Genomic DNA, 25,748 nt, shown 5'->3' on the forward strand with positions numbered 1-25,748 from the left:
ATGGGGGAAGTTGTGTCCCTGAGACTCCCGAGGAGAAGGGGAGCTTTCCTAGTGCCTCCCTGTCACCAGCTCTGGGGCAGCCTCTTCCCCTGGCATGCTCCCCACTCTTCTCAATTTCCATTCTACCCAAAAGCCTCCTGGGGCTTCCCTGTGTCTTGTTCCTGCCTTGTGTTCAGGCTCTTAGATTAGTAGAATCCCAAGTTTTTGTGTTTGAGACAGAACAGTGGACCCACTGTATTTGTTTTAAAGGGTAATAGCAATTGACTTCGATTTAGTTAACAGAGCCAGTTCTCTAAGATTAATAAAGATTGCCAAAGAGACCAGAAACAGCCAGTTCTCCAGGCCCTTGGGGTTCCACCCATCTGCCTGTGCCTACGCTCTCTGAAACCACACAGTGGACTTCACTAGGGCCACATTTCAGGTAACGGTATCTGATGCATATTTATAATTCCAAAGTATTATATACCACAAAATTGGTCTTTCCTGCTGTAAGGTAATAATCCCGTCTTAAGATATTTACATAGAAATTTGTTTTAGCTTGAGTTACCATTTGGTTAATTATATAGTAAAAAAAAAAGCCAAGGGTGTGAGGGCTGCTTTGGTCTGGGGTTCCTTTGAGCCACTCCTACTTTTCACTATGCTTTCTCATCTCTCTCTCTCTTTTTTTTTTAAAGATTTTATTCATTTATTTGAGAGAGAATGAGCTAGAGAGAGCATGAGAGGGGGGAGGGTCGGAGGGAGAAGCAGACTCCCTGGCTGAGCAGGGAGCCCGATGCAGGACTTGATCCCGGGACTCCAGGATCATGACCTGAGCCGATGGCAGTCGCTTAACCAGCTGAGCCACCCAGGCGCCCGCTTTCTCATCTCTTGTAATGGCCCTACAACTCTGGGCAGGGCTTCTGTGTCCTCTAAGTTGGAGTGAGTAACTTTCTCAATGGCTAGGGGAGTGCACCAAGGATGGAATTTAGTTAAGCAGACACCTAACACTGAGATCTGGTTTCACGAAAACCACTCACCTACAGTCTCCAAACACTTACAACTATTTCCTGGCAAATGGCTATGGCTTTGTGTGCCCAGAGCTCCTTCTTTCTCTCACCTCCTCCATCTTCTCTGCTTTTTATTACATCTGTCTGTAACTTGAAACATTGTACTTTTTTGCAATTCTATAGTTGCAGAGTCTCAGTACCATTTTTGGACTTCAACAAGCATTATACATTTCCTAATGTGATTATTGGAGATGCTGGTTATTTCTTAGTCTTTTTAGAAATGCTTTAGCGCCTCTCAGCTCCGTGAGACATTTCATAGTATGTACAACCAATAAGGAAAGAAGTCAGCCACGAGAAAACAGCCCAGCACCAACTTGCTCCTTGGTAAATTCAATGTTAGTGTCTTGAAAATGAGACCAAGAATGCTGACCTTGGTATATAAGAATGAACCTTCCAGACACTGAGGTCATTCCATATTGGAACATGATCATGAAGTCATGAGCTTGTAGCTGGATAACTATTTGTCAGGGATATTATAAAAGGGGTTTGAATGAGACACATTCATGTGCCCCTCCAGAATGTAGGATTCTTTGATTGTTTTAATATATTGAATCCTGAGATATGCTGAATTCTGATTTATATTCCCCCCAGATACATGAGATTATTTTAAAAAGTGCTCTGCACGCCAAGATTTAATTCAAAAGATGCTAGGTCTAGCATCCTGCTTAGCCACACAATATATTCTTAATTTTATATATAGTTTTAGTAAGCTTGAGTTGTTTGTGTCATGAGCTTGAACTTAAAAAATTATGTTTCTTAATAGAATATGAGGATTCTCCATGAGGATTTCCCTGCCTGTCTTAATCATCATCAAGACATGAACTAATTTTTCATTTGTCTGCTGCTGTGTTGCATACCGTGTTTAGAAAATTAGACCACATTGTGGTCTATAGGTTCACTCCATGGCGATGAAATGGACTCCCTGAAGATCTCCAGTAAATAATGAACTGTTGAGTAGATTCAAATGTCTTGGATTATTTAGGTCTAATGTCTTGGCCATAAAGGTGCAAAGGATGAATTTCTGTAGTGTGAGTTTACTTGGCAAAAGAAAAAAGAGACTTTCTTCTTTCCTCCACGATTTCCCTTATGGCTCTCAGTGACCCTTCCCACTTCGGTTTCTCAGCACGGGGTGACTAAGATCTTTAGATGCCTTTCTGCTTGGTTTCTTCTCAGCTGGTTCAATGTCAGAGCACCCCTTCACAGCTCCTATAAATCTGAACCCTCTGGGATTCCTGTTGTTTTTCCTTAACAAATCCCTAACCCAGAGTAAGCCCCCGCTGGGCCCTCAGGAGCAGGAACATTTGGATGATGATGACTAAGCAGCCACCGGAACGTCCTTGACGTGTCTAGATCACCAACACAGGTGCTAGGTGAGAAGGAGAAACATCATTCTTGGCTGCAGGGGGACTAAAGGAAGACAAAGTAATCTTTAAGAGCCAGTATAAGGAATATAAGAAACAGTCAATATAACTTTGTGTAGAAGAGCCCAGAAATAGGCTCCCCTGAGAGCTAGCAGAACTAATGAAAGGTATCTGTCTAGCCAGATATGCCTGGAGCCAGAGTTATCCACTGCCCAACCACTTCTACCTGAGCCCTTATTGAGGATGTGAAAAGCCCCAACTTTATGAGGTGTTTTGACTAAGCCATGAATGAAGAGGAAATTTGAAGACGTGATTGTAAATGAAAGAACAAATGCAGACCCTAGGGTGTCAGTGAGAAAGAAAACTTCAAGGTAGCCTAGTGTGAGGGCAGTCACCCAGTTTTATTGAAAGATCTTTGCATCTTTTGTACTTTCAAATATTTGAATGCTAAATTGCTTGAGCAAATTTGCTTCACTGCAAGCTTTAAAATACACTCTTTTTGATGCTCTACAGGGATGAGAAAGCTTACCTTTAAAACCTTAGTCATCTTAATAATTATCAGACATCACACAACTTATTTTTTTAATTAGAGAAGTAACAATATGAGAAGTTGGTGTATCATTGAAAAAATGTGAATTATTAAATGTAAAAGTGAATTATTAAGGTGATATAACAGGGTCTCAAATTTTCTTGCCAAAATTGGGGCAGCTCACTCATAATTAAAATATTTTATATATAAGATACATAAAATATTTTTATATAAAAATCTTCATATTTTTCATATAAATTTTTTATATTCATTTTACATTCACATAATTTAAAGAGTCATAAAGTTCTATAAAATTTTTGGTGAGAAATAGCAGTCCCTACCCTTATTCCCCACTTCCCCCTCATCAGAGGTAAGCATTTTTATTTGTTTTAGCTGATTCTTTTTGTCATTTACCACCATATGTCTAAATAACATGTATATGTTGTTTTTCCATTTCATATTTAGGCTTCTTTAATTGAATGCTGTAGAAAGAAAGCCTCATCACCCGCCTCCACCACACACACACACACACACACACACACACACACACACACCCCTTTTATGTCCTGCCTATTCCCCTCATTCTCCCAACATAATTGTAATTTTTGGTTAAATAAATTTTCAGTGTTTCAATTATTGTGATTTTGGAAAATTCTATTCATGACTGAGAGCAATGTAGAGCTTCACTGTGTATTTTCTTTTTCTTTTTTTTTTTAAATTTTATTATGTTATGTTAGTCACCATACAATACATCATTAGTTTTTGATGTAGTGATCCACGATCCATTGTTTTCGTATAATACCCAGTGCTCCATGCAGTACATGCCCTCCTTAATACCCATCACTGGGCTAACCAATCCCCCCTCCCCCCTCCCCTCTAAAACCCTGTTTGTTTCTCAGGTCCATAGTCTCTCATGGTTCATCTCTCCCTCCAATTCCCCTCGCCCATTTTTCCCTTCCTTCTCCTAATGTCCTCCATGTTATTCCTTATGTTCCACAAATAAGTGAAACCATATGATAATTGACTTTCTCTGCTTGACTTATTTCACTTAGCATAATCTCCTCCAGTCCCATCCATGTTGATGTAAAAGTTGGGTATTCATCTTTTCTGATGGCTGAGTAATATTCCATTTTATATATGGACCACATCTTCTTTATCCATTCATCTGTTGAAGGGCATCTCGGCTCTTTCCACAGTTTGGCTATTGCAGACATTGTTGCTATGAACATTGGGGTGCATATGGCCCTTCTTTTCACTACATCTGTGTCTTTGGGGTAAAAACCCAGTAGTGCAATTGCTGGGTCATAGGGTAGTTCTATTTTTAAATTTTTGAGACACCTCCACACTGTTTTCCAAAGTGGCTGTACCAACTTGCATTCCCACCAACAGTGTAAGAGGGTTCCCCTTCATTGTGTATTTTCATTTCTTACTCAGCCTTTTCTTTTCGCTGGAGTTACTGGTTGCCTTGATTTTAAAAATTTGTTTATTTAAAAAAATTGTGTCATTAATTCAAAACCAAACTATTAACTGTCTAAATCTTTTCTACAAAATTTCAGATACATTAAGTATCCCATTGAATTTATATTCTTGAAGGAATTTCTCCCGGAGACTTCTGATCAGTCTGAACTTTAATTCATTCTACGCTGGTTGCCCTCTAGGCCTGAAGCACGGTTGATATCCTAGGATTTCTACTCCCCATCAGTGTAGAAAGACCCTGTCTCCTGTCTCCTATATTGAGTATCCTCTGGTAGATATCCTTTGTTTTTCTTTCTTGTTTTACTCCTTTGTTTAGATAGGCCACATCTTCTGGTAGTTTCCTGAGAAGTGATGGAGGGATGTAATATTTTGAGACCTTTCATGTCTGAAAATGACTATTTTACATATGCACTTGGATAATGGTTTATCTGGTGTATAATTATAGACTGGAAATAATTTCTTTTCAGGATTTAGGAGGCATTGTAACTTGTCTTCTAGTTTTCATATTACTATGGAAAAGTCCAAATAAGTTCAGAATTCAGATCCTTTGTATGTGGCATATTATTTTTCTCTCTAGCAGCTGTGAGAGACCCTCTATTTGCCCCCGAAATTTGGAAATTTCATAATGATAGGCCTTGTACAGGTGTTTCATCCATTGTGTGGGATGTTTTCTGGGCTCTTACATCTTTTAAGCTGGGAAACTTTCTTGGACAATCTCATATTTCCTTGTTCTGGAGTTCCTATTATTTGAATGTTGGATCTCCTAGTCTTCTAAATTTCTTATCTTTTCACTTCATTTTTATTTTATATATCTGGTTGCTCTGCTTTCAATGACACTCTTTATTGTGGAAGTTTTCTTTAAATTTCCTTGTCTACTATCATAGTCTTAATTTCCAAGAACTCTTTTTAATTCTCTGAGTGTTTCTTTTTTTATGAATCCTGTTCTTATTACATAGATTTAATACATTCTCTTATTTCTCTGAGGATAGTGATGAGTTTTTTAAAAAGTTTTCTTTTCTCCACATAATCTCTGTTTCCTCTAACTGCTTTGTTTTGTTAGTTTTAAATCTCTGTTTTTCATGTTAGGGCAGGGATCCCAAAATTTGTCTGCATGTTAGAATCGCCTAGGAAATCTGAAAAAAAAGTCCAAACTTTAGGCCACATGCCAGACCAATTACACTGCAATTTTTGGGAATAGGACTTAGAGATCAGTATATTTGAAGGTTTCCAGGTGATGTTATGGGGTTTTGTGGGACAATTTAAGTTACTTCTCAATGTTTTCCTCTGTTGTCTTAGGATTCAGCTCTCCTGCAGGTGCCCGATTGATTACCACTTACCCATCTGCCTCCCACTTCCAAAAGTCTATGACTGTCATCTCCTTTCATTTTTTTTTGTGTGTGTTTTTGTCATTTCACAAATTCCTTTACTGTTATTTTAATGGGGTTTAAAGAAGGAGCAGAGTGTGGAGTTAGGGAAGAGCACATCGAGGAGGTAAGTTTTGAACCGGAAAGGCCCTACTGATACATTTACAAATATATCAGCTGTGATTTTACTTCACTTAATTTATAAAAAAAAAACCCACCCCAATTTTTATTAAATATGAGAGCACTGACATCACAGCCACACAGTAAAACCTCATGTAGTCAAATTTTGCTAAACCTATAATTAGTGATAATGGACTTGGTTAAAGTTTACCTTTGTTCAACTTGGCAGGAGAGGATTTGCTTAAGAAAAAATTACCTTTGTTCTACTTGGCAGAGGGAGGATTTGATTAAAAAAATTAGTGTAAACAAGATTGTAGATTAGCAACCTAGGTAAGAGAGAAAATATTCAAGGATATTATTAGAACTTACACATAGAAAGACAAACTAGTTCTTCTGATTGCAAATGCTGCTTGTCAATGTGAATCTGATATGGCATGTACTTGAACCATACTTTATTAGCTATTAATTTGTATTATAGAATTAAAAGAACTGGATTAAATTTGCACTTCTTTTTAAACAAATTTCATACTTTTTTAATAGACTTCTCAGGTACCTGAACTTGGAATTGTTAAGAACTTACTCTAATGAAAATAACAGAAAGACAAACTGTGAAATATAACATGTCATTTATAATTAATAAATCACTAAACACAGGCAAGAAATTCAGGGCTATAAAATGCCATGCATTTTCACAGTCAATTAATACTAAATTATTGGGCACATTCAATTCTGTAGCTGGGTGGGAAAAATCACTATATTTAATTGCTTTCAAATTCACAATTTTACCTGTGAAATGGTGGCCCTCTTTTCACACTCTAAGGGACTATTATAAAAGATGGGGAAATTGCACCTCAGCCTTCCAGTTCACAGGAATGTTGTTTGTTCTGCTTCTTTTAAATACTACCCATTGGTCTTTTCTTCCCACCCTCCATTTTTTCCCTCCTTCCTTCCTTCCTTCTTTCTTTCCTTCCTTCCTTCCCTCCTCCCTTCCTTCCCTCCTCCCTTCCTCCCTCCCTCCCTTCCTTCCTTCCCTCTTTCCTTCCTTCCTTCCTTCCTTCCTTCTTTCTTTCCTTCCTTCCCTCTTTCCTTCCTTCCTTCCTTCTTTCTTTCCTTCCTTCCCTCTTTCCTTCCTTCCTTCCCTCCTCCCTCCCTCCCTTCCTTCCTTCCTTCCTTCCTTCCTTCCTTCCTTCTTTCCTTCCTTTCTTCCTTCTGTCCATCATTCCTCACTGACAGACATTCAATGTGCTAATCTTCATGCATAAAATTAACTGGAGTGTTTTCTCCCATGTGGATGGATGTGACTCAAGGATATAACCCAAGATTTAGCTGCACTTTCTGCCCTTTGAAGAGTCTTCTTTGTGAAGAGTGCTGGCTTTCCCTAAGAAGCCCCAAGAATTTTGCTCAAAATTAGCTTCCCATTTTTGCTCACTGCTTACTAGTATGATCTGTCTGTAATAGCAAGTCCAAAGTGATGCCAGTGGAATGGTGGAAAGAGCACCCCATCATGAATTTAGAGAACTGGACTTAAAAAGTCACTTAAGGATCTAATGAGATTAGTGACTTCCAACCTTATTAATGTAAAAGAAAAAAGTTCACAGACTCCCTTATAATAGCAGTGATACTTCTGTTATTTCCTGTTGGGAAAACACATGACTGAAAGCTATTTATATTCAGCAGTTCTTTAAAGTAAGTCTGAATTTTACTCACCACACAGTATAAACAAACATGTGAACAATAGTCCCACATTCAGTTTGTGCTATTATTTAGCCACTATATCACTTAGGAATTTTATGTAACTTCTAGACAGAGAGCTCTAGCTATGGGGGATTAAACACATAAAGATTTAGACCCTCACAATAAAGAAGCCCAGAGGTGTTGGTTTACAGCCAAGGTCTCTGAAATTCTCTGGCCTTTTCTTCGTGCTCCCAAGGTGGTTGCTGGAGCTCCTGCCACAAAACCTACTTTTCTTAAAGCTTGAAGAAGGAGGGGCAATGGAAAGGCAAAAACATTTTTCTTGAAAGCTTTTTATTCGTTTATGTTTATATCTCCAGGACTACCCCATTTGCAAAGGAGGTTGAAGGATGTAGCACGTTATGTAATAACGTCTGTTAGAAGGGAAGATGGGAGAAGGCTGTCGGATAGGCAATCTATGACACAGTCAGGCTCCAGACAATGCCGAGGCTGCATCTGGAGTCGTGGGCAACGAGGGGGTTCTCCGTGTATGTGTTGGAGACCACAGGTAGACATCCAGGATTTCTTCCATCTCTAACACTTTCTGATACTGGGAGGCTGACATCTTGACATGCTGTGTTTAAGGCATTTCTCAGAGGAGGCAGCAGATGGTGAAAAGAGCACTGAACGCAGAATAAGAAGACATGGATACAAATCCTAACTATTGGCCGGGAGCTTGGGCAAGTTGTTTAACTTCTCAGAAGCTCAATTCTTCCCCTACAAGAAGGAAATCAGAATGTTTTCCCATAGGGCCCTTGTGAGGATTGATCTAGACTTAGTGCAGTCTCAAACATATAGGTGCCCACTCAATGTGACTTTGAGTTGAGGAGTGCAAGGTCCTAGTCTAACCTCAGATTTGGGGACAACCAGGGGAATGTGATGATGTGCTAGACTCTGCCTTGAATCCCATTTAGTGGTGCTGAGGCAGGCCCATCACGAGGCCATTTCCCAATACGAAACTGTCTGTTGCAAATGACTCGACCCCAGAAGCAGGTGTCAATTGGATTGCAGAGGTGTGAGGTCTGCTCCATCCTGCATGTCTGTGCTCTGGAGGTCTGTGTAGGTATCTGCTTTATATTTCAGGATTTTCATTTTTTATACTAGTTCATTTACAGATGTTTGATCAGGTGTGAACTTCTACCAAGAAGACTATAAAAAAGCAATTTAACAAGTGAGTCTGAAATGCCATATGAAGGGTCAGACTTTACACAAATTACGTACTGGACTTTAAAAATGAACAAAGTTGCTCTTTCTTTTTCATTTCCTTGAGACGCTCCTGGAAGGAAAGTTCAGGAGTTCAAACTGCCTCTTTTGGGCTGCTGTCCAAGCAACCACATCTCCCTGCCCTTTCTCACACTGTTCTCTTTCCCTGAAATGTCCTTTCCTTTCTATTCACTGGCAAAAAATGATTTATCTTTGAGGTCCTGGCTCAAGCAGCATCTTCACTTCAAAGCCTTTGATAACCCAAGACCCAGGCGGAAGAAATCCCTCTTTGCCCTGTGCGGCTGTGTTACCTATCTCGCATCTTTCCCATAATAACATTAGGAGTTTAGTGAGAGCTTCCCATGTGCCTGGCACTGTCCTAAGTGCTTTACATATGCTCATTCAATGCTCATAAAAACGTGATGAGGTAGGAGCTACGATTATCCTATCGCAGATGAAAATTGAGGCACAGAAAGAGTAAATAGTTTGCCCAAAATCACACAGCTAGAAAATGGCCAACTCAGAATTTGAACCCACGTTTCTTAAACAATTACAGCATACACATAATTATTTAATAATGTACTCATCAGTTGCTCTTACTAGATTATAAGAAACTCTCTGTCAGGGGTTCTGTCTTATTCCTCCGAGCGTACCCAACATTTTATCTTGAATGAATGAATGTATATATACACATACTAGCCTGGGGTAGCAAATTCAAACTGTACAGAAAACTTCAAAATGGACAGAAATTACTCTGAGGCCCCAATTCAAGTTTCTCTCTCCACAGTAAACACTGTTAATCATTTCTTGTGATTTCTTTTAGAAGTTTTTATGTGCATATCAACATATATGCAAATGCTTTAAAGGATTTATCCCAATAGGATCACACTTACATTCTGCTCCTTGCTAGTATGTACAAGTCTATTTTCAACTTAAAAAAAAAAAAAAAAACCAAAAATAAAAGCCAAAGGGATGATTCATGATATTTTGATTACGGTACCTTGAAAACTCCATCAACTTAGGGTCCATAAAAATTGTTGTCATTTAAAATTGTTGATCATAGCACCAAATCCAATTTTTAAAATGTTCTAACCACATGGTAGTAACCTCAAATCCTTTGGGGAAGAGGAAAAGGAATAAGGAAAGAGATAATTATTGAGCTTAACCAATGTACTTATCAACAGTGCATACTCAGAATCTTTCATTTTGGTATTCTTCTGCATTTACAGAGAAGTATTTATTGGTGGTTTTTTCGAGAAAAGGAACTGGGGAACAGAGAGCTTTGAGTGCGGTATGAAGGCTCAAAAATTCATGGTGGCAGCAGTCTTGGGAGCCTGGGCGGTGGGCGTGCGTAACAAACAATGGGCTCCTGCCTAGCACAGAAAAGTTTCCATAAATCTTGGATTTTTCCAAAGAACTTTAGATTCACACATGCTCTGAGTTCTTCTACTGTGCAAACATTTCATCTCCTTCTCTGGCAGGGAAAACACCTTCATTTTCCATGTGGTGCAAATACGTACCTCTTTCAGAAATGGAAAGAGAACAAGAATTTCTGCAAAGGTGAACCAGAGAAGAACAACGTATTTGTTTGTGATTTTGATCCTCACCTGTGGACTGGACACTTGAAGCAGGACCAGCTCATTCTTGAAAGTCAGCAGAAAGCTTGGACTCAGATGCCCTTTAGGGATATACTTCTTTCCTCCTCAGCAGATAAAATCTCCTGTGCTTCGGCCTTTAATGTAGCCAGGAAACCTTAACATGGCACTTTTCTCTGTCCACAATTGTCTGGTTAGCCTATTTTCTCTCTAGAAAGTTCCCAAACAGCATTACATATATTAGTGTCTATGACTTAAAAAAATTATGGTGAAACATAACATAAAATATACCATCTTAACCATCTTTAAGTGCACAGCTCTGTGGTTTCTCAGGACATTTACACTTCCATGCAACCATCCCCTCCATCCATCTCCAGAACTTTTTCATCTTGCAAAACTGAAGCTTTGTGTCCATTGAAGACTAACTCCCCATTCTCCCCTCCTCCAGGCCCCGGTAAACATCCTTCTGTTTTCTCTTTCTATGAATTTGACTCTCCTAGGTACCTTGTATATGTGGAATCATAAACTATTTGCCCTTTTGTGATGGGCTTATTTCACTGAGCATGTTTTCAAGGTCCATCCGTATTGTAGTCTGTGTCAGAACTTCCTTTTTAACGTTGTATGTATATACTACACTTTGTTTATCCATTCATCTGTCAATAGATCCTTGAGTTGCTTCCACCTTTTGGCTCTTATGAATAATGCCGTGAACACGAATATACAAGTATCTCTTTGAGTCTTTGTTTTTAATTATTTTGGTATAAACCCAGAATTGGAACTGCTGGGTTATATGGTAATTCTATGTCTATCTATCTATCTATCTATCTATCTATCTATCTATCTATCTATCTATCTATCTATCTATCTATGAAACTGCTACGTTGTTTTCCACAGTAGCTGCACCTTTTTACATTCCCACCAACAGTGCCCAAGTGTTCCAATTTCTCCACATCCTCACCCACACTGTTTTTTGTTTGTTTTTGTTTTTGTTTTTGATAGTAGCCATCCTGATGGGTGGTATCTCATGGTGGTTTTGGTTTTTGTTACTTTGCACTCAAAAAAATCATTCTTCATTCTGGGTTCAGGTGGAAGTGGCCACAACTTATTTGTGTTTGAAGAGGAATAAAAAACGCAACGTTCTCTACTGAACAGTAGCTGAGGGAACATTGGCCAGCCTATCCCTGGGCCTAAATATGGAATACGACCTTTAAATGGTACTGGCTGGGAAACTGCACCACCTGGCCGTGCTGGTCCTTAGTGACCTCCCCAGGGGATTCCTGACAGTTAAAGCGTGTCCGGACTCTTGGGGTAGGGAACTCCCCCTCTCTCATATAATACCAGTGGCAGCTTTGTGCGAACTCTTATATAAAAGGGAGAGTGTTCTTCCAAGCGTCAGGGTCACGCATGGACACTCCTTCTATTTTAGCAGTGGTGACAGTCTAGATGTAGAGACACACAGAAACTTCTCCTTGGCAGTAGAGAGAGGATTCAGAGTAAACACTGTGCAGACACTTGAAAATGCTTGTTTGAGGAAGATTAAATTGAACTAGTGTTTTGGTTGCTTTTCTTTTTCTTAAAACACTTCCACATTTGTCCCTGTATCTTAGCCTCCCAATAATCTTTGGATCTGGTAGGAAGTAAGCCCATTTGGCAGAGAAAAACATAGCCTTTGAGATATTAAATGCCTTCCTCAGGGGCACACAGCTGGTAAGCAGAAATGGGACTAGAACGTAGCACACTGGCTATAGACCAATAATCAATTTTGATGGAGATGATCCCATCAGGGAGCTAACATTTCATGGATTTGAATAGCTTGCTTTCTGCAGGACTTCTTATAACTCGAAGCACCGTACCCTGCTGAGCAGGGCAGAACAGCTTGTATCTGGCCCTTTTGCCATAAAGTCTTGGTGAGAAAGGCATATAGGAGTCTGACTCTGTGAAGACGGCATACGTCACCGGGGCCTTCTTCACCTCAATACTCCTTGAAACCCTTAGAAATTCGGTTTGGTTAATCCTGCTTTAATTAAGTTTAGAAACCACTACTTATGACTTTCATGATCATTAAAATCAACTTCTCGAAATACGAATATTATAGACTAATGATTATTCTAGGTTTTTGTTGTTGCTACTCTGCTTAGCTCAAGTCAGAGATCGCCTGAGATTTTGTATCACTGATGATATTCTTTGAGTAATTGGTGGTTTCCTACTGGATTTTAAATGGCCTGAAGTAGACACAAGGGTCTGGGCGGAGCTCATCAGGCTATTTGCAAATATGCAAGCCTCTGCATAAATGGTCCATCCTCTGGAATTTGCTAACTTGAGACTTATGAGAACTATGTGTCCCAGAGAGCACGTGGGTACTTATGAACACAGCAGGTGAACACCATTGATAGACAAAACGGAACCAGCTGAGACTTATGGCTTCTCTCCACAGAGGTCATCCATCAGCTCAGGTGGCCCCTAATGAATATGAGCCCCAGAACATGATGAAGCTGTTGTTACTGGGAGAGTAGTATCAGCGCTTGAGGGTTTTAGATTACGGTGAGTATTAGTGGGAACATGGTGATGGTTTCTTTAAATAAACCACTTAACAGCAGTCCCTCTTCTGCTTTAAAACAAAAGATGAGAAAAACTTACTTCAAATGGCAGACTCTGATATGTGTTCTGATATGTATTCCCCTGCGTAATGTATAACTTTTATTTTTATTGTCTATATTGGTACAGAAACACCTTTTGTCAAGGATACTATGATTGGACGGAAGAACATTAGTGACTGTGAGAAACAAGTATCACTCGTATCTTGCTCTCTGGAGTGAAATCCTCAGAGCCTACTTTAAAATTATATACCTTAAAATGTGTCTTATTTTTTTGTATAACCAAAGATACCCAACTTTACATTACTGAAAAACTGTTTAATTAGTGGATAATATTACATGCTGAATGCTTGTCTCAGATGCTATTCCAAAGCATCCTTATCACCTCCTCGTGCCTCAGATAATGCCGCCCTGTTAAAGCTTATTCATACATGATCATGTTCATCCCACGGGGCTGACACCCCATGGAAGAGCTCACAGAAAACAACCAGAAAATTTTCTTCTTGTGTCATACTAAAACACAGTTTGAAAATAAAAAGAGACTCTTCCCCTCATTTTATCTCATCTATACTGAGCCATTTGCAAGAGAATTTAATGAAAAATTTGGAAGTAACTGGTAGTTAAGAATATTTAGTATATAGCATCCACCTGGGAATGAAGGTAGGGGTTTGCTAACATATTAAAACACTAACAAAAATTTGTAGCTTGCATTCATCAGGAAAATGTCATGCTAAACTCATCCCTTTTTCTCCTGGGTTACTAAACTAGCTGATGTGGGAGTGCTGTGATTAAAGATTGATGTCTGCAATTGAGTTTCTTACCATGTCTTGTGGGACATTCAGAGGCATGTAAACTGGATAATAGAAGGCTGAAGTTGTGGGTAATTAAAACACAAGACTCAATATGTGTTCCTGAATGGATCAATAGGAACCTAGAGCTGTGGTTTTCAGCATGTGCCCTGCTGCGGCATGCATGGAGGATGATGGTTGCTATCCTAGACTTGTGTACGTGGTTGTGTGCAGGGCTGTGCATAGTGCAGCGGACTGGCCACAGGTCCAGCCTATGCGTCCCATTCAAGAAAACACACCTGGAGGGGCGCCTGGGTGCCTCAGTTGGTTAAGTGTCTGCCTTCAGCTCAGGTCATGATCTCAGGGTCCTGGGATCAAGTCCTGCACTAGGCTCCCTACTGAGCAGGGAGCCTGATTCTCCCTCTGCCTCTGCCCCTCCCCCCTGCTTGTGCGCTCTCTCTCTCTGTGTCTGTCAAATAAATAAATAAAATCTTTAAAAAAACACACCTGGAGATGAGTTAGTGCAAGATACAGTATTATGAAAGTCAACTTATCACTCTGATTTGGAAAAATAAAAAGCTTACAGATTTCCATACCTTGGACATTATTAGTAACAAATTATTTGTGATCCTGCAAAATATCAGCTGTGATACTGCAGTACTATAAAATACTCAGCCCTTTGTCCCTTGATCTCAACGTGTTCAACATTTTAAACACTAACTTTAAAAAATATTAAAAAGTGTGCTTTGAATCTCCTAAGGAACCACATGGCTTGGGAGCTTCTACCACCACTGAAGCTGAAAGTAGCCTGCAGGAGGGAGGCATCATTCAACACTGGAATTGGCTTTCATTGCCAGAAAACCTATAGATGAAGGAAGCTTTAAACCAATATTTAAAAGTTTATTTTTAAGAAGGTACTTTTGATAACTATATTTAAAGAGTTGTTTTTCTATAAGTCTTGCTCCAAATGGACTTTTATTAAATAATGACAGAAATGTCAACATGATCATTTATTATTTAGGTAAATATTTAAAAAAATTATTTCTTATTTTAATGGAATATATGTTCAAGTATGGAAGATTTTATTTCACCTCTGTCAAATCTTAGCATGTCCTCACAATACACTGATAAAGTTTGGTGAATGAAACCCTAGTTCACCAAATCTGAAAGAGGAGTCTTGAATGTGGCAACAGAATTCACATTCCACTAAGATGAACTTTGCAAATTCGAGGGATAGGACCCTAGCAAGCTAACCCTAGGGTAATGTTCCCAACCCTGGACTGCACATTAGAGTCACATAGGTTGCCAGAGAAAATATACAAGACACCAGTTAAAATAGAATTTCAGGTAAACAATGAGTGATTTTTTTAGTCTAAGAATATTGTATGGACCATAGTTATGCTAAAAAAGGTATTTTTTTAAAAAAAATTTTGTTTTGGCATTTTTTTAAAGATTTTATTTATTTATTTGAGAGAGAGAGAGACACAGAGAGAGAGAGCACAGAGGGAGAGGGAGAAGCAGACTCCCTGCTGAGCAGAGAGCCCGATGCGGGGCTCGATCCCAGGACCCTGAGATCATGACCTGAGCTGAAGTCAGATGCCTAACCAACTGAGCCACCCAGGTGCCCCAAAGGTATTTGTTTTCTATCTGAAATTTAAATTTAACTGGGCATCCTATGGTTTCATTTGCTAAATATGACAACTACTAGCCTTGAGAAAAATACCAAAGTGTGGGCTCCACTCCAGAGTTTCGGTACAATCGGTCTAGAATGAAGACTCCAGGATTGGTATTTTTCAAAGACTTTTCAGGTGATTCTATCACGCAGCTATGGGTGGAGGGTCACTGCCCTATAATGCATGTTTTGACTTTGAACCTTGTTCCATGACTTCCCAGTGTAAGCTTAACCTCCTTTTCAAGGTATCTTATGCCTTAATTGCTATGGTTCCACAAGCTTTGTGTAAAGTAAGAACCACTAGGCAGCCTTGACCTCTCTGCCATTCCTTAGATAGGGGAGCTTTTATTTTAGAAATTTCTCTCTATTCAAATATTTGGGAAATGAAATGTCTCTGTGCAGATACTGGGCTCCTTTTGGTATCTCAAACCATTGTATGAAGCTTACGCTGATCCCGGCCTCAACATAGTTCACAAATGTGTAGGTCACCCTTGTGCATTCCCTGAATTCTCATAATGAGCCTCCTACACCTGAGTTCCTCCACCAAAATACTCCATCTCCCGAGGATGTGTCAGATATTAGGATTAGGCTCTGCTGGTCCCTGTTTAAATCTTTGGTGGTGTGTGCAAGAGCTGAGTCTAGACCTCAAACCTAGAGGCTGAAGCTGTATCATTAGACCTGAACTCAGTACCCAAGACCTTAATAACCATGGGCATACCTTTCAAAATTTAGTCTTCCTGATTGGAATTCACATCAATGTTTCTCTGGATTCCCATTTGTTCTGCTTGTTCACTTGTTGGATTCCTGTTGCCATTCACGTGCTCGAACACTGGAGCCTGCCATGGCCTTGGATTCTAAGGTGGGTGAGCCTATTTTGTGACCTATGCCCAATGGGAAGATGGAAGGTTCTAGTGCAAGGCCCAGATCTGGCCCTGTCTTGCATTGAGGGGGACCCCATGCTTCACTAGAAGATTAACAAATAGGACACAAGTATCATTGCACTATTGACAGAAATTGGAATAACGGGAAGGTAAGCCAATGTGCGGTATAAAGTGTTGAGTTTTGTTTTAGATATTCAGAGTTCAAAGCTCTTATAGCATGTTCAGATATTAAGATCTAGTAATCATTGGGATTTTGGGAATAAAGATAATTTTGAGATCATTCGTACAGAGTTGAGTTGAAAGGATTGGTGATTCTCCAAGAGGAATAAATCTTAGCTCAGTGTTCATAGATGTCAAATATATGAGTAGATGAAAACACTGATAGAGTGTTATGATGACCAGAGTAGGAAGAAATGTCACACAGCTATCAGTTTCTGATTATGCATGAGTAATGAGTACCACTAATGGGATAAGGTCTAAACGTAAGAAACCAAGGGATCTTCTAAGAGAACAGGAACCATCAGAAATCTGATAGGTACATGGCTTGCCAAGAGATGTTAAAGTTTTAAGATATTTTTAAAATATGTGCCATATCAGAGTTGCTCATTCAGAAAGAAACCAGAGAGTGTTTTCAGGGTTATGTGCTAGGTTGGAAAATATACTGAGGTGTTGAAACCAGAAGGTGAACCCAGGCCTTCCTATAATATAAAGACTTCAGCACGAGGGAACCATAAGGAGGAAACAAGAACTTGTAGGTGTGAGTTGGAGTACAAAGTCACAAGCCAAAAGATTAAGTGGACTGGAACATATAGTCCTGGGTATAAACAAAACAACAACCCTGGTGAGAAGCTGAGAGCTGCCAGAATCCCTAAGTGTGTTAGGAGTAGCCAATTTACCCCTGGACTCCCTAAGGCTAATGAGACTAATGGCTTAAATCAAAGCAAATATATTTTTTGAGATTGGAGAATTCCTTCTGTTTTGTTAGCAGAGGACATGGAAAGGTGAGCCATGATTTTTTTTCCCACAGCCAAAATTTATGACAATGAAAGCTACATTGTATGGAAAGTTTGTGAAGTAGAACTTTGATAAGTAGAGGTCAACTCTTTCATATCCTCTGAAAAATGATCCACAAAACCACTGAAGGAGAATGTACCAAAATATAACGCTTAAAGGCAAATTTTTATTATTTATTTATTTATTTATTTATTTATTTATTTATTTTTTAAGGCAAATTTTTAAAAATGGAGTTTTCATCAAAGAATATAAATCATAAGCACACACTTCTATTATTTCTAAGTACAAGTATACAAGTATATTTATATACTCACTGTCAACTTTTTCAGCTTCTAGTTTGGAGCTAGCATTCTTTGATTAGAACTTGAACTTAGAAAGGGAACTTATTTTAATATTATTAGTTATTTAAATGAAACATTATTTAGATATTACGTTGGGGTTAATTCTATCAAAATTCTTATTTTTAAATTTTAATAATGATATTAGATCATCTAGGGGAAAAGGTTATGTACAGTCTGCAGACATTAATTTGGTTAAATCAGTATCAATGGAGGCAATATTTAATAAAAATATGGATGATTATGAAATATATATGAATGGTATGCTATTTCATTAAAATATATATCCACATTATATAATAAGCTAGCCTTAGTTATTTAATCACTTGAAAAAAAATACAGATTTTAGGATTTTGATTTGAGGATTTTTTGCAGCTGGAGTCTCCATTTTATAGAATGTGGATTTTCATAGGAGTCGTAATTCTCATCTGATTAATTTTCTTTAAAATTCTAAAGAAAAACTGCATTTGACTTTGACATTTATTGTAACAACTTTTAGTAGAGAAAATGTTGCAGTGATTCTAATTATAAGTAGAATTCATAAAATATACTTAACACTATTATAACATCTACCAGGAACTTACTTATTTTTAAATAACACTACTTCTCTATTAGATAGGAAAAGTTGGTGCCAATATGAGTAATTTTGTGGGAGTGAACAGAAAATGAACGACAGCAAAGTAATAGCATGTGAAGAGCTTTTCATGTTCAGAGTTGACCGATACTGCTAGTAAGTTATATATTTGTGTAAATGTATTCCACCAGTAATGAGGTCAGTTTGAAAAATATATTGCTTATAACTGAATTAAATCAAAATGAAACATTTTACAGTGATTGTTAAATGCCAAATTGAACTGATTTCATTAAATGTGAAATTCAAGTATATTTAGACTATGGCCTAAATTTTAATACATGAACATAATGAGATATGACCAGAATAGTTGGAAAAAGTTACTTATATATTTTTTTCTTCTAGCAGTTTCTCGTTTCACAGTTTAGATTTATTTTCTGGAATTTGATGAGATAGCTTGGCATGCGAGTATGAAGTTTGTAGTCCCTTTCAGTAAATGGAGGAAGAACACACAATATTGGCCTATGCTGTCTTCTACAAGTACTTTGCTCATGATAGTTACTTAAGGCTGTTAGCTTTGAGTGTAAGTCAGTGTTCACAAAGAAAAGAAAGTTCATTAAGCACTCTGAGAGGTGCAGCTGCATGTAGTAAACACAGATGGAGCACACTTTTACTGAGGTTCTTAACTGAAAACAGACTTTAATCCTGTTCCTGGAATACTCACAATTGAACTTTCCATCAGTGATTGTGCATTTCTGCTGCAGAGACCAGATGTCACCTCATCATAGCCGTGTATTTATGTCTTGCTATCTGGGTGTAGTCTAGCATAGTCTCCAGGAGGGTAGAAGCCCAAGTCTGCAATTGTTTTTTGCTTCCAATGGAAATACACAGCATGCATGATATGCTCTTCTCTTACCTCACAGAGAATTCCAAGTGGGGTTCTTCACAAGCCAAGGAAAGTAAGCCAGCCGCTCTCCATTCTCAGGGGATGTCTAGCCTAAGACTAAAGATTCTCTTCAGATAGTTACTGCATGTGCTAATAGAGTTTTCTTAATCCTATCCATCATTATGTCTTATTTGAGAGGATTTGTTTTTCCTCCAAACAAAAATAGGCACTTTAAATCTTACTTGACCTAACTATGTACTTCCCACAATAGTAACCCATTACCAAAACATATTTTAAGGCTTAGGCTTATGCCAATACCTAACATAATCTATAGCTCCCTACTTCTTTTAAACATCATAGAAAACTGATATATAATAACAAATGAAATGCCGAGAACTATGTGTACATTCAAAAACTGTATTGTGGTGGGTGGATTTTTAATGAGAGGAAATAAAGATTGAGACTGTATACCACAATGTGCTATTACGTTTTTAAGGATGAAGGTGCTGTGGGAAAAATCACCAGTAATATCAACAGCCTTCCTCTTAGCAGGGACATTTTAAGCATTATTAAAATCTCCTATAATTAGGTGAAATTGGGTAGAATCTCATTTCTCATCTCCAGTTGAGCTGATTGGGCTACGTGCTATGAATCTTTTCAAAGAGAAAGGGAAGTGATTCAGCCAGCAAAATCTAGTTTATTTGGGAATAGCAGAGGAATTGCAATTCAGGACAAGCAAACTATGGCAAACCATAGGCAAGTCCAGAGAACAAAGGAGGAAAGTGTCTGTTTATAGAGAAAAGGAAGAATTCGGAGGGGTTGTTTTGGACAAAAGTTCATTGGAGAAAGAGGAATTTGAAGTGGTGGCAGATTCTCATTGGTTGCAGGCATTGGAAGTGGTGGTGGCCATTCATTGGCTGCAGGTAAGGCAGCTTCCTATCACCAGGGGAGAGGAATTCTTCCTTTCTCTTGCTGGATTTTGCAAACTGTGACAGGTGCCATAAGCATGAGAACTGCCCCCTTCATGGCCTCCTGGCTCCAATTTTGTGTTAGGTTTCCTTAACACATTTTCACATTTCCCCCTTTTGATAGAGTTCTTTCTTCAAAAACATTGCTGATAGCGAATTGGATCATTTATTCCTTATTAGAATCGTTTTGTCCCTTGGTGCGGGGAAGGACCTTTTCTGGGTGTCATGTCCCATGCCGGAGGGAAAGTACACAGACTGGAAAACACTGAGGCCACATCTGGATAACAGGCAAGGGTGGGGAGGGAGAGCTTCCAGGCATTTCCCACCTAGTCTATATCTTATCAAGGTTGTAAGTGTTGGAGATCATCTTGAAGCATTGAGTCAGCACACCCTATTGGGTATGTTGTTTTTATAAAGATTCAATAGGCAACAGGCACAAAGATTTTAAAAATGTTTACACAAAATAAGATGAGGAGCAGAATAATGACCCCAGCTTGTATTATAGTGCTAAACCAGGAGCCCAAACCAGCTAGAGATCAAAGGACCATAGATCATCAGGTGGAACTTTTTCTGGCCATGTGTATGTTCCCAGATATTACATAATTGGGTTTTTACTTCTCTGGAGGAATTTATCCCTGTGAATAGGTACAATTTGTTGCATTGGGATTTATGATGGGGAGAAGTCAAAGCAAGGTACAGGAAAACCTGGTTGTTGAGGTTTGACTCAGTGAGAAATATCTGGGGGGGGTGCAAGTATAATTAGGGGTCACATTGGAGATGAAGGGAAAATTTGCTATTGGGAAGGCTATAGGGTCACATCTTCACAGCTGGATCGAGGTTTCTGATGACAGGTCCAACAATCAGAAAGGCTTCTTCCTTTTGCAATGGATTGGGAAATGTAAGCAAGGGCATTCTCTCTCCAGTACAGAGAAGGAGAAACAAGGTGAGAAAAAGCAGAAAGGAGAGAATATACAGGCCTGATCCTGTCATCTTGGGAAAGCTGTCTGCTTCAGTTCCTAAAAATCTTTAATTTGAGGTCACCAGTTGGTGTCCTGGTCCAGTCAGGGTTTGGGGTTTTCTTTAGATGAGACACATTGATCCAGGAGTCAACTCCTTACAGTGTGATGACACAAGGATTGGTTGGTAACACTTGATAAGGGCCTTTCCAGCAGGGTTGAAAAGAATCTTTTTGGAGATATCCTTTCCAATTAGCAAAATTCCTAGGTTACAGAGTGTGGTCTTTGATGTCTTTGTCTCCCAGAAGTGTGCTGTGAAAATGTTGCTCTACTTGAATATGATTATTTTCAAGGGCTGTAATTAGAGCTTTGTAAGAGTAATGTATATATCCTTTATAATGTGCAGGTCAGGAGAGGGAGAAGCTAGATGTGCGAGACCCCAGTAATTTTCTCAAAAGATGAGGGTTTAAGAGTTCTAAGGGGATGGATCTGAGATTTAGAAGGGCCAATGGCAATACTTCTGGTCAAGGGATTTGGAAGGTTTCCATAAATTTTTCCAATTGAGTTCAGTTCCTTTGACTAGGCTTGAAGACTGAGGATGATAAACACGGTGAAAATGCTATCCAGCTGGCCAAATGGCACAGACTTGCCATAATATTTGACCAGTAGAATGGGTTCTTCAGTTGTCATGGAGCTCAAGAGGAGTTCCCCAGGTAGGCATGGTTTTATTCCAATAGGATTTTACCTACTGAAGAAGGATAGTAGCTTGTCTACATGGAAAGGCTCTGGCCCAGTGCGAAAACATACAAATCATTACCAGGACATATTTGATTCCATGACGTGGGGGTAGCTGATAAGGTCCATTTGCCAAAATTTGAATGGCCCATTAGGCAATTTAAAGTGCCCAGGAACAGTGTGGACAGGTTTCCCTGGATTGTATTTTAGGCAGGTAGGGAAAGCAAGGTAGGTACTTTTTGCAGTCTTATTGATATTTCTCCACCAGTATTGATTTATAAACAGCATTTTATCTATAGACCAATGGTATAATGCATGTACAGTGGTCAGTAGTGGGAACTTTAGAATTTCTGGTAGGACCAGGTTTATACTTGGTCCAAGCCAGAGGTTTTTCTTCTTATCATACTAACAACCATTTGATTGCCAATATTGTTTTATTGTTTGGTGTCTGCAGTTAATTTCTCCAAATTATCATCTGGAAGCGAGTTCCTTTGGACCATGACAGAGATTTGACTTCTAGACCCTTTGAGGGCAGTATTTCTAAATGGAAATGTCAGTAAGATGATTTCCTTTGGCTTCCAGAAAGTCAAGCTTATAATGTCCCAGGATTTTAATAAGAGCAGGTAAGAGTATGGCATCCAGTAATTCCTGAAAGTAAGGGCTGCTTTTGATTTTATCTCCACTGGAAGTAAGGAAACCACATTGTTTCCCTAACATTCCAAAATTGCAAGCCACTCCGAAGTCATATATCCTGTTGGTGTAAATGTTGGCAGTTTCACCTTTGGCTAGAATATGGGCCCATGTGTGCTTATAGCTCCTTGTTGGGCTGAAGTGGCCAAAGGCAAGGGTGCTACCTTGCTTGCTTCAAAAGGAGTTAATACTGAATACCCACCACAATATCAACCCTCAGTGAACAATCAAAACTTACTATTATCCACAGGAGTTTCATTTAAGTCATCACAGGGGTCAGAAGGGGATCTGTTAGTATTAAGAAGTTGTGAGTGGTTTCATTGGTAGAGGAGGGGAGACGAGTAGCAGGGTTAAGGTTGTTACAGCAAGCAAAAGTAGTATAAGGGGCAGTTCACAGTAGAATTTCATAGGAAGTGAGATGGCTTATTGAAGGATGCTGAGTGTGATGAGAGCTAAGAGCAGCTTTGGCAGCACCGAAGGGGCTCAAGGGGATCCCAAGACTATTTCCTCAGTGGCCTTTACAAAAAAAAGCGGTAGAGCTCTGAGGCATGGGGGTGGAGCGTATCCCCAGGCTGTGGGATCTAGTTGTTGCAGGATCCTATTGGTTGGTGGTAATCCCCAAGATTTTGGTTGAGTATCCCAAGGGCATTCCCTTCCTTTTTGTATGCAAAAAGGAAGAAAGGGAGCTGATAATTTGGATGTTCAAGGGCAAGGGGCCTTATTAAAACTTCTTGTAACATTGAAAAGTCATGTCATCTGGATCTTCCTAGATGATAGGGTCAGGTTTAATAGTTTTAACAAGGTATATAAAGGTGGGGTCATAAGGAGAATTTTAGGATACAGTTGCAATAATAGTCTGCCAATTCAAGAAAACCTCACAGTTGACATTTGGTTTGGGGCTTTGGGAATTTCAGGATGCCATGAAAACTGTCTAGATCCAAATGCAGTCCTTGTTCTGAGATTAGAAGTCCTAAATATTGAACTTGAGTATGAACAGATTGTAATATTTCCTTAGAGATGTTATATCCTTTTTTCGGCTAGGAGTTTTAGCACATGGATGCTATCTTCTTGTGAGGAGGCTTGGAAAGGGGAGCAAAGAAGTAAGTCATCCATATATTGTATTATTGTGGAGCCTCCAGGGAACTTGATATCATCTGGGCCAGCCTTTAATGTTTGTGAGCTTTCTGTGAAACCCTGGCATTACTCTCCTGTAGCTTTGCTGTCCTTCCCAAGTAAAAGCAAGAAGATATTGACTACCTTTATCTACTGGAATACTAAAGAAAACACTACATAAATCGATCATGAAAAAATTTGCTCTCAGTAGTACTGGAGGTAAATAAAGTGGAGGTTGGGAATAATAGAATGGTGGGGGATGACAATATTGTTTATGGCTTAGAAGTCCTGGACAAGCCATTTGGTTTCTTCACAGGTAAAATAGGAATGTCGCAGGGATTGATACAAGGGATGAGGGGGCCCTGGCCCTTACCGTTTTATTATTGGCTTATTGCCTTGAAGGGCCTCTTTATTTACAGGTATTGATTAATTATGGGGAGAGGTTTTGGGGGATCTATTTGGATCTTAATAGGAGGTGCACTGTGGATTCTGCCAATATCAGTTTAGGATTTACCCAGGAGGGTGGTAGATGATCCAACAGGGACAAATGATTAGTGTCCTTGGAATTAGCTCTGGGGGCCATCAGAAACATAGCAGATAAAAGATGTTGAGGGTCATGAGATTTGCCTACTTGGCTATTTTGGTTGCTGCTGTGAAATTCTAGAATTATTTCCCCTTTTCAAGAGAAAGAACTTCCAGCACAATATTTTTCTAGGAAACCTTGGCCCAATAAATCAAAAGGGGTAGAGGAGGAGAAAAGTGTGGGTATCTCTTAGAAGGCCTAAGCGGAAGAGTATCATTAGGCATAGGAACCTGTTGAGGTTTATTAGAGACCTTCATTCTTTGAACTGTTTAGGACTCTGAGGCAGGGGCTGTTTAATGGAAGTGGTGTTGAGCACTAGAGTGTTCCTCCAGTGGCAATCAGGACACAGAGAGATTCATTTCCAGTTGGAGAGTGGTTTTTTCAAGTGCATTCCAAGTACAGAGAACAAAGGAGGAGAGTGTCTTTTTATAGAGGAGAGGAGGAAGTGGGAAGGGGTTGTTTTGAACAAAATTTCGTCAGCAGGAAATGAGAGTTCATAGTGGTGGTGGCTTCTCATTGGCTGTGGGTAATGGAAGTAGAGGGCCCTCTTATTGGCTGCAGGTGAGGGCAGTTGCCAGGTTGAGAGGAAATTTTCCTTCTTCCTGCTGGACTAAGTAAGCTGCAATGAGTGCCACGTGTGTGCCCGCCCTCCCGGCATGGCTTCCTGCCTCCAATTTTGAGTTAGGTTTCCTTAACTTGTTTCGCAATGCTCTTTACGATCTCTCCAGATTCAAAATGGATTTTATGATTTAGTAAGTTTTCTAATTCTTTGTCTTGTTTTGAACCCTTACAATATTGTGGGTTTTTGGGAGTACATTGTGTGGTTGAGAATACAAAAGTTAGGCATCTGACCTACTGGATTGTGAGGCAAACTCCTCCCATTGCCTTAATTTCTTTCTAAAACCTCATGTAAATTTGTGATGTTAAATCTAAGGTGATTTTTCAGATTCCTTCCTGTTCTGCCATAAACCAACGTGGAAAATAAATAGCTGGTTTCCACAACAACAACAACAAAAAAGGCTACCTTTTGCTTTGTTTTGCCTTTGTCTATTGAAATAGCAATCTCTAGCCTTTGAGAATAAGAATGTTCCTCTCTGAATCAGCAAATGAGAGGCAGGTTCACTGCCACAGATGCCTAAGACCATGAATTTGGAAAGGAACCTGAGCGGCATGTTTTATAAACCCAGCCCCACCTCACTGGTTACTACCTCTGAGTAGTGCTTGAGAAGACACAGTAGAAGAATTCTGAAGAACTCAGGGACGACTCCCACCTTCTCCTTGCAGCAAGGGGCAAATCGGAAACATTGTTGGTAAAATCTCCAAGAGAACTCCCTCCCTGTTGACAGGGCCTAATGTGGTTGAAGCAAAGTCCTCACCTGCTGAGAAATGGAGACTTAAATAAATAGCACAAACCAAACAAGCACGACTTTTTTCTATGATCTGCCATAAAGACACTTTTACTTAGGCCTCACTCAGGTAAATCATCCCCACAAAGAGATGCCAACAAGCAAGATCCTTGGAAAAGCACCGAGCA

The 25,748-nt window shown here is 39.3% G+C and overlaps 1 protein-coding gene across 3 annotated transcripts in view; it reads left to right on the plus strand.

Annotated features, from left to right (window-relative positions):
- MYLK4 (myosin light chain kinase family member 4) overlaps positions 1-25,748 on the plus strand; it is an 83,986-nt gene that overhangs the window by 22,355 nt on the left and 35,883 nt on the right. Inside the window, exon 1 of one of the 3 annotated variants that reach the window (XM_054505757.2) lies at positions 16,289-16,338. The exons of the other annotated variants lie outside the window; for them this stretch is intronic. Coding sequence (XP_054361732.1) covers positions 16,321-16,338 — 18 coding nt within the window. The 5' untranslated portion in view covers positions 16,289-16,320. Of the gene's footprint in view, positions 1-16,288; positions 16,339-25,748 lie in introns of those variants that run through there. 3 annotated transcript variants of the gene reach the window in all.

Source organism: Mirounga angustirostris, unplaced genomic scaffold (assembly GCF_029215605.1).
Source record: "Mirounga angustirostris isolate CCGP_5_RB_7025 unplaced genomic scaffold, mMirAng1.0.hap1 SCAF_8, whole genome shotgun sequence".
Lineage (NCBI taxonomy): Eukaryota > Metazoa > Chordata > Mammalia > Carnivora > Phocidae > Mirounga > Mirounga angustirostris.